Raw genomic sequence first — 14644 nt, forward strand, 5'->3', positions numbered from 1 at the left:
AAAAGAAGAACTACGCATTTATTGCAAAATACACAAAGTTTCAACAATTATTTTTAATGATAGCGAAATTGCATTAATTTCTATTCTTAATCAAATATATAAGAAAGGACTTCAAAATATACTACCTCAAATATGTATTTGTCTTCGATTACTTTCTACCATTTCCACGTTTGTGTCAACGGGAGAAAGATCTTTCAGTAGACTGAAATTAATAAAAAGTTATTTACATTCAACTACAGAAAAGAACCGCCTAAATCATTTAATAATTCTCTCCATTGAACACAAGTTAGCAAAGACTTTAGATTATGATGATGTTATAGACAGCTTTGCTGAAAAAAAAGCAAGAAAAAAAGTTTTCTGCTATACATTTTAATATTTTATATACAATAATAAACTAATAAAATAATTTTTTTTTTAATTTTCTTAATTTACCTTATCTATTTATTTAATTCAATAAACATCCAAGTTCATATTTTCCTTGAATAAGCATAACTATTTAGGAATAAATTGTACTTTTTAGTATAATATATGGTGATGCGTTGTTTAGAATTTATTGAAAATTAAGTGTGTAATACAGCACATGCATTTAAATAAGCTTGATTGGTTAAGGCTTGGAAAAATACGTTTGCAAGAATTTTTTTTATTCTCATTGAATATTTTGTTAATCATATCTTATTATTAAGGTCGCTGGAGGGCCCCCCAAATTAATTTGTCCCAGGCCCCGAAAAACCTTTGGACGGCCCTGATAGTTACAATTAACTATAATAGCCAATAGGATAATGAGTACGAATAGGTATAATAAATTATAAAACAAAATCAATTTCTAATCAACTGCTAAAATCAATAGATAATAATATAATCATATTATAATAATTGAAGTGGCATCTATGTTATAGATTACACTATGATCCATGACCGTCGTCGTGAAAGGTAATATAATTTTACCGTCACCACAGCAATGTGTATGTGCCATGTGGATTATAATTAATTATTGTGCTATGCTATTAATATATTTTATTTGTCAACAATTACCTATTAGTTATCAGAATAATTAACTTTTTGATAACAGATATATTTTTTTTTCGTAATAAATAATAATAGTATAATATTATAATTTATTTTCGTTTTTTGATTTCTGATTTCGTTACAATATTTTTTTTGTTTTCATTTTATTAATTGATTTCGTTGTTACATTTTAATTGTTTTCGTTTTTCATTTTTTTTTCATTTAATAATGTTTTTCAAAAACGTTTTCCATCCTTGCTTTTTTATGATTGACTTTTTCATGTTTTTTCAAGACTGACGATTAGAGTACATAAATTATATTTATGAAGTTTTTGCTAATTTTATTCACTTTGGCAAATTTGAATATTTTATTACAGAAATTACATAGGACATTTTTATTGTTTTCACCGCGATGGTAATGCTTCCACACAGAATCTTTTACCCGACCCATGACTAAAAAAAAAACTATTACTAAACTAATTAACATTTGATAAAAGAACTTGTATTGATCAATTAGTAATAGAATTTTTAGCATTGATTATAGAATAGATATATTCTATAATCAATGGTTGTAGTATCAGTTATATGATATCGATACCTATCAGTAATAAAAATAGAAATATACAGTTTGACCAGATTAAAAAAAAAATATTTACCCACATTTTTAGTAGGTAAATATTATAGTGGGAAATACCCAAAATATTTATCTACCCGTCGAGTATTTACCCACGGCACATCAGTAGCTTTCCGTATCCAATTGCCATGATATCGATCAGTGGCCACTTCAAAATACGTTTGAAAACGCTATACTTCGTGTTTCAATTGTTTGAACACTCGCGTCATGCTAAATAAATTATTTGAAACAACTTTTTTATATTATTTTTATTTTCTGTAAAATGCGGGTTCTTTAACATTAAATAAAGGTCGATTCTTTTAAACATCGTAAACGGCTAGAGAACACTTCGGTGACGCCAATTGTTTTTGGCGCAGCTCATGGACATTCTGTCAAATAAGTTCAACAGTTTCTAGTCCAACGTGCTCGTGGAACCTTTCTTCCAATCGTCATCGTCATACGAACCGCTTTGCACTCGTCCGTACTCGTGACGTTGATGCCGCGCCGGCGTGCATTGTTGTTCCGATCGTCGGACGTGGCCCCGGCCACTGGAATGTTCAACGTGGAGACGGGGGTGCACCGGTTGCACGGTTGCCGCGGTCTGAATTCGAAACCGCGATGGTCGTACTTGGTGTAGGCTGTAGCAACGGGGGCGGGGCCGATGCGTTTTTTGGCTCCGGGAGCGCGTTCCGGTGGCCGCGGGGCATAGCGAACCGGTTGACTCATGGCCGTGACCGCGGATTTCCGTATCCGGCGTTCTCGGTTACGCAATATCCGCCGTCGCGTTTGCTTGTCCACCGGTGGTTTGGCCCACGCGACTTCGAGACGCACACCTGAAGCCACGTCCCTGAAACAGTCCAGTGCGTCCATGGCCGACTGCGCATCCTCACGCCGCTCAAAGTGCACGAACGCGTAGTTCCTCAGGTTCTTTACGCGCTCCACGACCCCGTACCGGCCAAACATCTTGGCCAGCACGCGTTCGTCCAACACGCCGCCGTACTTCTTGACGAACAGTACGCGCACCGTGGCCATCGTGTTCGCGTCCACCTGCGGTTCCGGGTCCGCCCAGTCGACGATTGTCTTGTACCCGAACACCTTTTGCTTCGACAGTGCCCACTTGGCGCCCATAGCCGCGGCCACCGACCCGTAGTCCAGGAAGCAGAAGCCCCGGTGCATCGACGGGTCGTCGAAGTTCTTGTACGTGATCACACGCACCAAATGACCGCGCGTTATGCGGCTCACTTCGTCAAATATCTCCTTTTCAGTCTTCACCTTCGGCAGATTACCCACGAACAGCCTGCACTTTTGGCCGTCGTCCTTGATGGTTGAAATTCTATCCGAACGGTTTGTCATCGCGATTTTATCACGTGGTATTAACTGTAATTCTTGAGCGTGGTCGACGATACGATGCGTGATGGTGTCGCGAATGCCTCGTTTCTTGATCGTTTTTATTTTTTATTCTCTTACTGTCCACAGTGTTTCCGTTATGTTGTCTTGTTAACAACGAACGTTCGATTAATATTTCGTACTTGTTTTACACTCGTTAAAAACACTCGCTATGGGTTATACGATGTTGATTTTGTATACATAGCCAGCTGGCTATTACATAGCACTATTTGTAATTGGGTGATTTAGTGTTTTTTTTTTATATATATATACATATCCATCGTATGTTTTTTTTATCTCATTTAGACCCATTATAGTTTTAAAGATCAACAGTAAATAATATTGTTAATATATTATTGTATAGATTTCCAAAGAATATATAGCGGTGCCCTCGACAATGGAAAACGCACAACCTCAAGACGTACTGCTTGTCTCTCGCGTCGGCATCAAAATCTCACCATTTTGGCCTGAAGATCCTGCGGTCTGGTTTGCGCAACTCGAAGCACAATTTGCTTTGGCTAAAATTACTCAAGACTCCACCAAGTATTATCACTCGCTATTTCACAACTCGACGGTCTTGTCATTTATACACAACTTTTAAGTCTAGAGTTATAACCGTTGGTCGCTGGTTCGGCGCCCTTGAGATGCAACATACTTGGGGTGACTCCGAGGTACAATCCTTTTTCCCGTCATTAAACGCGCCAAACGCAACGACGGCGTTTCCAAGCTCGAGTAATGCGATAGTGCGCGCGCGGGTACGAAATATATTGCAGTACCAGGTTCGACTTGCGATTTTAGCCACACGCACATCGCGCAATCGTGTGTGCCCCTGCAGAGATTCCGGAATTTGATGTCGCGAAATGCATATGAAATGAACATTTGTTCAGTAAATATGTTCTACGAGTTTCGAAGAAACAAATGTTCTTTGTCTACATCCGCGTTCGGTACCGCGTGTATCGCACAAGACCGATGCTATGCTACCGGCAGTGATTTATTGGAGGGTATACGGGGATATACGGCGTGTACCCAATACGCTATTTTTATCCATGGCGTATAGCTTATGAGAAATTTTTGATACGCTGGTATACAGCCGTATCTAGCGTATAGCATGTAATTTGACAAATAACTATATAATACTTTGACTAACCTAACTTGTAGTTACATTTATGACGTGATTCAGTATCGGATATATTATTATTAATTTTTTTTTAATGAAAAATTCAAATTTGTTATCATTTAACAACAAGTTTTTGTTATCAAACAGTCATAAATAAGGATGTGTACTTCATTATAATGACTATAGTGAGTTTTGTGGATTTCTGCTATATTATAGTTACAACATGAAATAACATGTATACCCATCATTTATTTTAGCAATACATCACCGGTAGTCAACCTGTATTGGGCAAAAAACAATTGATTCGAAAAATCGGACACGATTGTCCATTTATAATGCGATTACAGTGGTGCCGTGAAGAAAAACGCAGTGAAAATAAAAGCGGGTTCGAGAAATGTTGGGACAACGTTCATAGGTACGTGCGTTAAGTAGCGTCAGAGCCGGGTTCAGAAGAAGGCCGAGTGGGCTGCCCTGGGGTCCCATAATTGTACGACCCTCAAATTAAGATACAGATAAAATATTTTATTTATGTATACACTTATTTAACTGATAACAGATGTAATTGCGTTCATCGGCAACGAATGGTGTTTTAAAATACAGATGAAAATTTGGGCGATTCGTGTTTTTGCGAGTACTACGATGACTCACACTCGATTTGATTGTTTTTACGATTGTCTATTATTAAACAAGTAGTCAAATGTTACCACTGCTAAATACGATAATGAACGTGGTTTAATAATAAGTAAAACAAAATACAATTTTTCGTTCGTGTATATTCCCCCTCCTCCCGAAAATTTTAATCCGTCCTCGTAGTAATCGGCAGCGGTATTGCGATATGTTGTACGCGTGCACGCAGTGCTTTTCACACGATATAGCATCGGTGGCTACGTGTACCCTATGCAGGGCATGGAGGGCTAGAGCCTCGGGGCCCGTCGTCTCAGCCTTTTATAAAACATTTTTTTATAATCTCTTTCGCCGCAACGAAAACTAGATGCGAGTTTGAATATTTTTATCGCACTAAAGTATGTACAAACAGTGTGTGTATCCTGTCCAAACGAGTGCAAGTAAAGGGAGCCGGGAACCGATCAGCGCCGGGGCTCTCAAAATTTCTCGTCAGCCATGATCCTGTGGGATCGATCACGTAGCAAACGGCTACGGCGTGTACGTGCGCGAGGCGTACAAAAGCGTGCGGTTGGTCGGGCGAAGGGGTGTGCGCGCGTTGCCATGCACTGCAGGCTCACCACGACTTGAAGATGAGAATGGAAAAGTCAAACTCTTGGACGTCCGAAGTGGTCACCACGATCGGCGCCAACAGGATATCGCCCGTCTTCTCCGACAGCATGATCTTCCCCGCGGCGAAGTCGCCTCTTACGTATTTGCTCCTGCGGCGCAACACACCATACGCAAATCATTATTGCACGTTCTATCCGGACGAGTTGACATTCGTTGCGAAAAAAAATCAATAATTATCATAAGCAAAGCTAAAAAGTATTGGCGTTTATATTTCCAAATTATAACCGGGAGAACATGAGATTCAAATAAGTCGATTTATATTTCAGATACTATAATGTGTGACACTGGAAAAATTAAATAAATCATAAATCAATTTGTGAAACGATTTCATCGAACACGGAGAAAAAAAAATCAGCATGTTAACAAATAATTAGTGTTCATGTTTCAAGAAGACGATCGAAGTTAGCATTTTGTGACTTCATTACAATTGTACTAGCTCTAACTTTTTTACTCTTGTCAGTCAAGTCTAACGTGTTGATGTGCCATTGATCATTGTTGTTATCGTTACTAAACATGACATGTAACCAATGCGTGACATTTAAATTTATCGTAAAAATGACCCGTTTTCTTAATATGAAATTGGATACATGTCACATTATTCAAATTTCTCTTTGCATTTTATGACAGTGTGGTGAGAGTTTTTCAAGTAATTTTTCGCTTTTTAAAACGTTTCTATAATTTACAAATAATTTCAAAAACATTTTATGCCAACTGTAAAACGTATACAGTTACTTGCGATACATTTAGTGTTTTGAACGGTCCATAAAAGTGAAAACTTTAAACAATATTAAACATTTCCTCGATGGTTTTACGAAAGCATTATTTGTATTTAAGATCGTTTTGAAAACGTGCGTACCATCGTGATTTCAAATGAGTTTTTCAATGGCAATTAATCAATCGGTAATACTCAGGGCCGTTCCTAGGGCTGGGCAAGCGGAGCCCTCGTCCTAGACCCCGCGCTCTCACCACAGTTGAACAGGCCTTGCTTTCATAGATCATAGACACAATAAAAAAAAGTTAAGTTGACGAGCAAAAAAAAAATGTACTTATCATTTCGTAAAATTGTTTACTATATAATTTATTTATTAATTTACTTGTTCATATTGTTGTAAGAGCTAAGGTACTATATTTGTTAAGATCATTTGCGCACATTTGAGTTCTAATATGCAATTGACGCGCGATAATGACATTTTCGACATTCAAGGCACCGCGATATTACTCTGCCCCGAGCCCCGCAAATCATCAGGACGGCCCTGGAATTATTTAACAAATTAGAATCCTTATATGTATTTTTTTCTTCATGCACTAAGCAAGTTGGATATCTACTGAAAAGGTTGTTTGAGGTTGAAGGGTCATTAAAATTTCGCAATTTATCAAAGACCAGATAGACTGCACGTGCCGAGTCCCATAAAGCAATTAACACTTCATATGAAATAATTTTATGTGTTTTAAATTAATGAACTGACAATCGTTAAAAACATAGACCAAAAAAATAAAAGTCAAGCTGTAGCATTAGAAAAAAAGTGTATGTCATTTGACTTCTTTGTTAGTATGTACACAATAATAACCAGAATGTATCAAATGAAAACACTAACAGAACAATTGGAGGCTTCAGATCTCAATATTATTGATTATATTTTGTTAATAGAATGTGCAGTAAGATCATTAAAAGTAATCCGAAATGACACAGATCAATTAAATAAACTCATATCAAAGTGCTTAAGTATTTTCGTCAAAAATGGATGTGAACCCAGCTGTTGATTTTCAGAGGGATCATAGGAAACGGTTGAATCCGAAGAAAAATTGATTCCAATTCCAATACTCAAGCTGATTTCACATTAGAAACATTTTGTCGAAAAGAATTTAGTCAGGTTTTAGATAGGTACTTTAATAAATTTGATGGCAGAATATTTGAAGTCTTGTCTTTCTTCGGTGCAACCTATCTACCATATTTTATCAATTCCATTAAAATCAACCATTACATTAGAAGATATAAAGTAAGATTTTTTCTTTATTTCCTCCAAGTTCAGATATGTCTAAAGCAGTGGCGAATTCTCCAGGCATGCTCCCCAGCATGCTTAGGAATAAAAACGTATTAATCAAAATACAAAAATGATTTTATAATCAATAATATATTACGTATTTTAAAAGAACATAATGCATTATAATAATGTAATTTAATTCTGTTATACTCAATAACATTTAACGAGAGAGCATGCAATAGATGTATGCGCAAACTATATGACGCTTGTTACCGCTATAAAATATCAGTTATTCCGAGACCACCTCTACTAGCAGCCGCGGTATTTATTACCTAGGGCATGCTCATTCTATTGCGCTTCATCAATGTCGAAACAAATGCGTATTTGAGGGGGGGGGGCAAAGAGGGCAACCGATATTCTCGGGGATGAAATTAGACCCGAAATCTATTTCACTACCGAGATTATACGCTTAGTTAGCCTTTTCTTCCCATTTTATACATTTTTCATAGATTTTTTTAATACCTTTTGTTGTATGGTACTACTTTTTTCAATTACCTAAATTAATTTGTCAATTATTTTAGTTTTTACCCTTTACAGGGTTTTTCTTCTTTTTTACCATTTTTATAACATATTTATTTTTTCAAATTACCAAGTTTTTTCTTTTTTTATAACAATTTTCACTTTTTTTTTTAATATTTTCATAATTTTTACTTCATTACTTTTTTTCTGTGTAGAAATTTTATATTTTTATGATGTTAAAATTAGTGTTTTATTAAATAAATTATTATTTAATGATTTGTCATATTTTGGTTTTTTTCTTTCTTCACAGGGTTTTTTCCTCTAAATCTCTAAACTTTAAATGTAAAGATGCTACTTTTTTTTCTAAAATATTACAATATTACAGTATTACCGAGTATTTACCTTATTTTTTATATTAAATTAACAATTTTCACTTTTTCTTAAATGTGGAGTTCTTTTTACTTCTATTGCCCTTCGTTTTCTTTATAGTGATTGATAATGATAATTTTTTTATGATATTAAAAAAATAAAACTACTATTATGATAAAAATTGAGTATAATTATTGTTTTGTTATGATGGTCGAATCGTGTTGTTTCTTGATTTAATTATATTTTTTCAGTTTTATTATTGTAAAACTTTTAAATGTATGCCAAGTCACATTTTAGGTAATGGTACCCACTATCCGAAAACGTTTACTACCCACAAAATAGGGTATTACCCGGATAAACTGGTACCCGGGTTTGTGGGAACTCGGGTATTACCCACATCAAATCAAGAACACTAGTATAAATGTATAGTTCATAATTGTAAAAGCATTTTATAGTTTATAGAATACAAAAACTTGGTGCCTAGTGGAATTATTAATTTAATTTTTTACTTTTTACCTTTACTAACATTTTAACAAAAATCACATTCCTACAGATACCTAATCAATAAATATAATGATAAATAATAATATACATTTAATTAAATATATGACATTTGTTTTTAGACTAAACATGCATAACATGTATTTGATTTATAGGAAAAAATTATTTTAGAAGTTTACTTGTTATTATTGCTCCGGCTTTTAATTTTTCGAGTCGGCAATTTTGGTATGACACCCACCCCTCGTCAGATTTTTCTTGTGCTGGCCATGCGTAGCGTGTTCTGTGTTACCTCACCATAGAGTGAACATAGCATACCAAGCATATATAGTATGAAATGCGTACGTAGTGTAAAAAAAGAAAAAAAGAAATAAATAAAAGTGAAAAAATAAAAAAAATCAGAGAAATATTTTTTTGTATAAACATTTAATGATAAAAAAAAAATATATAAATATATATATATATATATAACATTTTCTAATATTTACAAAATGAGGATATTTATAAACAATGAATCCACAACTTAATATTTTTCCATAACTAATTCAAGAAGACGATTCATGTTGGACACCAATTTTCTTGAATCGCTAATAAGGCCAGCTGTTACCATTGAGTTACTGTATAACTGAATAAAACAATAAAAATACATATATTACAAACGTTAGATTAAGATACAAAATAATTAACTGTCATTTTATTTCCTAATATACTAAGTACCAGGGTACCTAAATTAAAGAAAGTGTTAGAAATACCATACTGTTTATTAACAATTTTTACACTTCTTACACCTCAACATAACAGACATAACAGAAATTATACATTGAAAATAACTAAAAAAATATATAAAACCATAACACTTAACTCACACTTAACAATGTCTAGAGGAATAAAAAATAAGTTATACAAGTTAATCAACTAAAATACTTAAAACATATGAATGTATTCTTAAAGTATTTTTTTAAGTTAACATTAATATAATAATTTACTTATTAGTTTTTTTTGTTAGAAGCTTTAACTGTTTTTTAAATATTTTACGAGTTATTGTTTTATTTTTTTATATTTAGTCTTAATTTTATTAACTTTGTATATACCTGATGATGAAATTGTAATTCAAAACCGGTATTACTTAACAAATATTATAATACTTCATGCTGTCTTTATTAATTAATTAATTTCTATATTTAAACTATTTATTTATTTATTTATATGTTAAATAGTTTACCGTTAACATATTTTAGATATATAGTATATAATATACAGTAAAAAATGTTTAAATAAGAATCCCATGAAGGATGGTTAATATGGTTTTTTTCTAAATACATTTCTAGCTTATCCAATAAAATTAATTATGATGGGACTAAATACAATTGCATTTTAGACAAGTTTCTCTGTATATCATATATTTACCTGTTCAACAATTAATTTAGCTAAATCTGGATTTGAATCTTTTAATGAATGTAATTTTTTGATGACTATGTGCCTAAAAGCAAAAATAAAAATATAAAATATAATTTTTAAGATAAAATATAATATAAGTACTTGGGATTCAATTCAAATCGAGGCTGTAAAACTGAAAACAACATTTCTTCATCCATTTGTTTTAATTGAGTTTTAATAAAATGTCTAGCAGCAGTCATATCATCAACAGTAATTATGCATGGATGGCTATCTAATTGTCCAGTAGCTTTCACTTTTTTTACTTTAGGACCTAGTACTGATTCAATCCAAGGCAATAATGAATCTAATTGTAACTGGCTCAAACTGTCAGTACCTATAAATAAATTAAAAAAAAAAGATACATTTATTTTATAATTAAATCATAATAACAAACCATAATCGGTAGTCTGTGAATCCTGATTATTAGCAGTGTTAACTTCTTTTTCAACCAAAGTGAGTTTGACATTTTTAAATGTTTTAACTTGATATAAAATTATTTCATCATGTGGTTCATAACAATAAATTACTTCAACGTTTTTCTTTTTTAATGCTTCTATGTACGGAGAAGTTTCAGCTAAGGCACGACTGTGTACAAATATTTACAATAGTTAAAGATAAATATTTATTATTTTGTTAATTTCCTTACTTAGGAGCAGATAAATAGTAAATATCATTTTGACCTTCTTGTCTCCTCTTTATGTATTCTTCAAAAGATGTAGTTTCGCCAGGTTTGGTAAATGATGATTCATATCTCAAAAGACTAGCAAGATTTTCCTGGAATTTATATAATTTATAATTTTAAGACCTTTCAAAGAAAATACATACAATTTTGTAAACTTTGAACTTTTACAAATTATGTTATATTAAAACATTTATAACCTACTCTTAGTTAATAATTTTTAGTCTTAAATATCAATCTGGTTAATATATAATACTTAGTGTCCAAAACACAAAAAATGGACCAAATATATATATATATATATAATAATACTTTTTAGAGTCGTAGCAAAATTCCTTCATGCGTATAAAATTTTGAAACTAAGGTTAACAACCAAAAAATGAATGAAAACCAATAGGATGGAAAAAAAAAATATTGAAGTGGACATTGTCAAATTCTGATAAATTAGTTGATACTTCAAGTTAATGTTAAATGACAAGAATGAATAACAATAAACTGAATCTAGATTAAATATGATAATCAAAAAGAAACATTAATAATACAGAAAAGGAAAGATTCCACAGTAAACAAATATAGCCACCAACCCCAGACAATGAAATATATCATAAATCTATAAGTCACCCACAAATTCAATAAATTGATATAACAGTTCAAAATGGTTTTGAATATAACATTAAAGTAGTTTAATAGTTTAATTTATTTGAACTTGACCCATAAAAAATATTTCAACGACCACAATAGTTATATTTATTATAAATAATATATATGTTTAGCTTGAATTTTTGATAAAATGAATAATTTTTTTACTGTAGTAATATTTGTTGAAAAATCTAATATCATAATCATTAAAATTTTATTTCCTAACAATTTTATATTAAATTAATATTATTTAATATTATTAAATTTAATAAAATTATATTTTTTGAAATTTAAATAGATTACATAGTGTTATATACATTTATTTTAATTAAAATTATATTATTAAGAATTTCAAAATATTTAAATTAAAAAATATATCTATATATATATATCTATATCTTTGAAACATCTAAAATGTTCATCCAATAAAAATATATTTCATAAAGAATACATAAACAATAAATACAAATTATGACAGACATTTAAAACAAATTATAATAATAAAATACAAACTCGTTCATTAGGATCTTCATTTGTCACAACTCCTTCTTTTATAAATACACCATAGTCCTGATAAAACTTCATATACTCATCGAGATCTTTTATTGATTTATCATGTAAGAATCTCACAATTTTACTGGTCAATAATTGATTTAACTTTCTAGAAATAGAAATATTAATGATTAGATTAAAATTGATTAAATATATTGTTTTTTATACCTAAGTAATGAAGAATTTTGCAACATTTCTCTACTCAAATTTAATGGAATATCTTCGGAATCAATAACACCTATGAAAAATGATAATATTTACTATTGTAACTATATAATTATGAATAAAGACTGAATCAAATTATGCCATAAGATATAATTGTAGGTAATTATAAAATTGTATAATTACAATATAAGAAAAATATTTTACTTTTTTACATAATTAAATTTAATAGAACATTTTTATTTAATTTACATCAACCTTTTGAATTTCAAATAACTAAAACAATAGATCAATTTATTATTAATGTTTAAATAAATTTTTAAAAAATATGTAAATTGTCATTTGTAAAGATTTACCTCTTTAAATCAATAATTTTTATTTTGCCAAGTATTTCTCATTCAATTTAGATAATAACAGATAAAATAATTTAAAATATTACCTTTCACAAAACGAAGCCATTTAGGAAGTACATTTTCAGCTTCTTTTTTAACCAAAATACGTCTAGTATAGAGTGAAACACCTTTAGTAGAGCTATCATAAAAATCAGTTTGACCTGCAATAAATAACAATTTGAATTAAAAATTAATTCAGTTGATAATTAATTTAATTACAAACATAACATTTTTAAAAATGTCATACTAAACCTGGTGCTAGTTCTGGGAAGTATAGTAGAGCACGCACTTGAATTGGTGCTTCAGCTGAATAATGCAACACAAACCTTGGTCTATCATAAGTATTGGCTACAAATTTGAAAAACTCATCATGTTGTTCTTTGGTTACAGATTTTGGATTAAGTAACCATAATGGCTAAAATCATATTATAAATCATAAATATTAGGTAGAGAAAAAATATTATAAAATATAACTCTTACTTGTATTGTATTTATTTCAGATCCATTTAATTTAATCGGAGAATTTACAAAATTACTGTATTTGTTTATGACACTACGAACAGTGTCTTCTGAAGCGTATTCACGACAATCAGGTTTAAGATACATAACAATTTTTGTGCCTCTATCTACATTATCAGCTTCTGATATTTCATAAACATTTGTTCTGAAAACAAATGTTCATAGTTAATGTGTTACTAAAATAATTTAAAAAGAATACCCTTCTGATTTCCAAATGTATCCAGTAGCATTAGGATTCATTGATTTAGTATAAACTTCAACTTTATCAGCAACCATAAAGCAACTGTAAAATCCAACACCAAATTGACCAATGATTGACGATATATTTGTCGAATTACTTTCTTGAACTTGCTGCATGAATGCCTTTGAAATAAATAAAACAAGTACAACTTTCCAATAAACATGTATTCATAGTTTGTTAATAGATTTATAAAAAATATTTACTTTAGAACCAGATTTAGCTATAGTACCCAAATTGGACACTAATTCTTCTCTAGTCATTCCAATTCCTGTATCTTGAATCGTTAATATTCTGTTTGTTTTATCGGTGGTTATGTTTATTTCTAAATTTCCAAGATCATGCGATTTGCCTTCTGTTAAACTAAGATAGCGTAGTTTTTCCAGTGCATCGCTGGCATTTGAAACCAATTCTCTGATAAAAACCTAAATAAAAATATAATCCATACAGAATTCACAGTACAGTAATGCGTTCCAATACTGTTGTGTTTCCCATCACATACCTCTTTTTCTGAATACAATGACTTGGCCACAATATCTAACAACATACGCGTTTCTGCTTGAAATTCCAACTTTTCTGAAAAACCAACAATGAAAATGTTTAGCCAATCACAATGAATTACATGATTCAAATATCTTACCACCAGTGCTTTGGTTGTTAACACTATCGTCCACATTGGGATTCGGTGTAAAGTTTCTGATGGACACACCTGCATAACAAAAAAAAAAAAAACAAATACATGGTGTTACAAAACGATTGCGATCAATGTATCATGTCGGTCTACTCACTTAATGACGGTGCAGCGTTGAGTAGTCTGGGTTTGTACGTTTGTCCAACGCTACTGTAACGCCACACGATTCTAGTCAGTTGACTTCTGCACAGTTTAAGTGCCGCCATCGAAGACATTTCGAGCTACGAATTCCAACGATTGACTTACAAAGGTAACTATTGGCCAAATAACGTGATTGTTCTTCTCGGAACGCAATCAAAGCAGCACGTCTGTTATCAGAAAATTACCGGCGATTGATTGTCATCATTATCAGGATTACGGTGACACAACAGTGTAGCCAAGCGTACGCGTGATGTAATGACGTATTGTTGTTCTGCCGCATAATAATCGATCAAAGTATGAATTGTTAATAAACCGAGTTAGATATTGAAATATAAGTAGGTCAACGGTTTGAAATGATGAGAATTCATAGGTCGTTTAAGAGTATTTAACGGCAAATGTCATGCTGTGATGAG

The 14644-nt window shown here is 31.7% G+C and overlaps 2 protein-coding genes across 2 annotated transcripts; both read right to left on the minus strand.

Annotated features, from left to right (window-relative positions):
• Window positions 1-2019: 2019 nt before the first annotated feature.
• Window positions 2020-2970, minus strand: LOC112691447 (heterogeneous nuclear ribonucleoprotein Q-like). Its single transcript, XM_025565700.1, has one exon. The coding sequence runs from the start codon at window positions 2968-2970 to the stop codon at window positions 2020-2022; it is 951 nt and encodes a 316-aa protein (XP_025421485.1).
• Window positions 2971-9259: 6289 nt separating this feature from the next.
• On the minus strand, window positions 9260-14411 carry LOC112691432 (heat shock protein 75 kDa, mitochondrial). The gene is made up of 15 exons (XM_025565678.1): window positions 14188-14411; window positions 14040-14108; window positions 13902-13975; window positions 13606-13824; window positions 13361-13524; window positions 13123-13306; window positions 12895-13057; window positions 12690-12803; window positions 12257-12326; window positions 12050-12197; window positions 10865-10992; window positions 10613-10803; window positions 10321-10552; window positions 10189-10261; window positions 9260-9406 (listed from the first exon to the last, which is right to left on the minus strand). Exons 1-15 carry the CDS (start codon window positions 14303-14305, stop codon window positions 9305-9307), a joined length of 2049 nt encoding a protein of 682 aa, XP_025421463.1. The 5' UTR covers window positions 14306-14411; the 3' UTR covers window positions 9260-9304.
• Window positions 14412-14644: the final 233 nt, after the last annotated feature.

The sequence above is a fragment of the Sipha flava genome, unplaced genomic scaffold (genome assembly GCF_003268045.1).
Source record: "Sipha flava isolate LNK unplaced genomic scaffold, YSA_version1 613_pilon_pilon, whole genome shotgun sequence".
NCBI lineage: Eukaryota > Metazoa > Arthropoda > Insecta > Hemiptera > Aphididae > Sipha > Sipha flava.

Coding starts and splice junctions, on each gene's coding strand:
- LOC112691447 (XM_025565700.1), bottom strand. CDS start 2,970: ATGACAAACCGTTCGGATAGAATTTCAACCATCAAGGACGACGGCCAA.
- LOC112691432 (XM_025565678.1), bottom strand. CDS start 14,305: ATGTCTTCGATGGCGGCACTTAAACTGTGCAGAAGTCAACTGACTAGA. Junction 13,058..13,122: donor CTGAAATAAATACAATACAA/GTAAGAGTTATA, acceptor ATATGATTTTAG/CCATTATGGTTACTTAATCC. Junction 10,804..10,864: donor TACTATTTATCTGCTCCTAA/GTAAGGAAATTA, acceptor ATTTGTACACAG/TCGTGCCTTAGCTGAAACTT.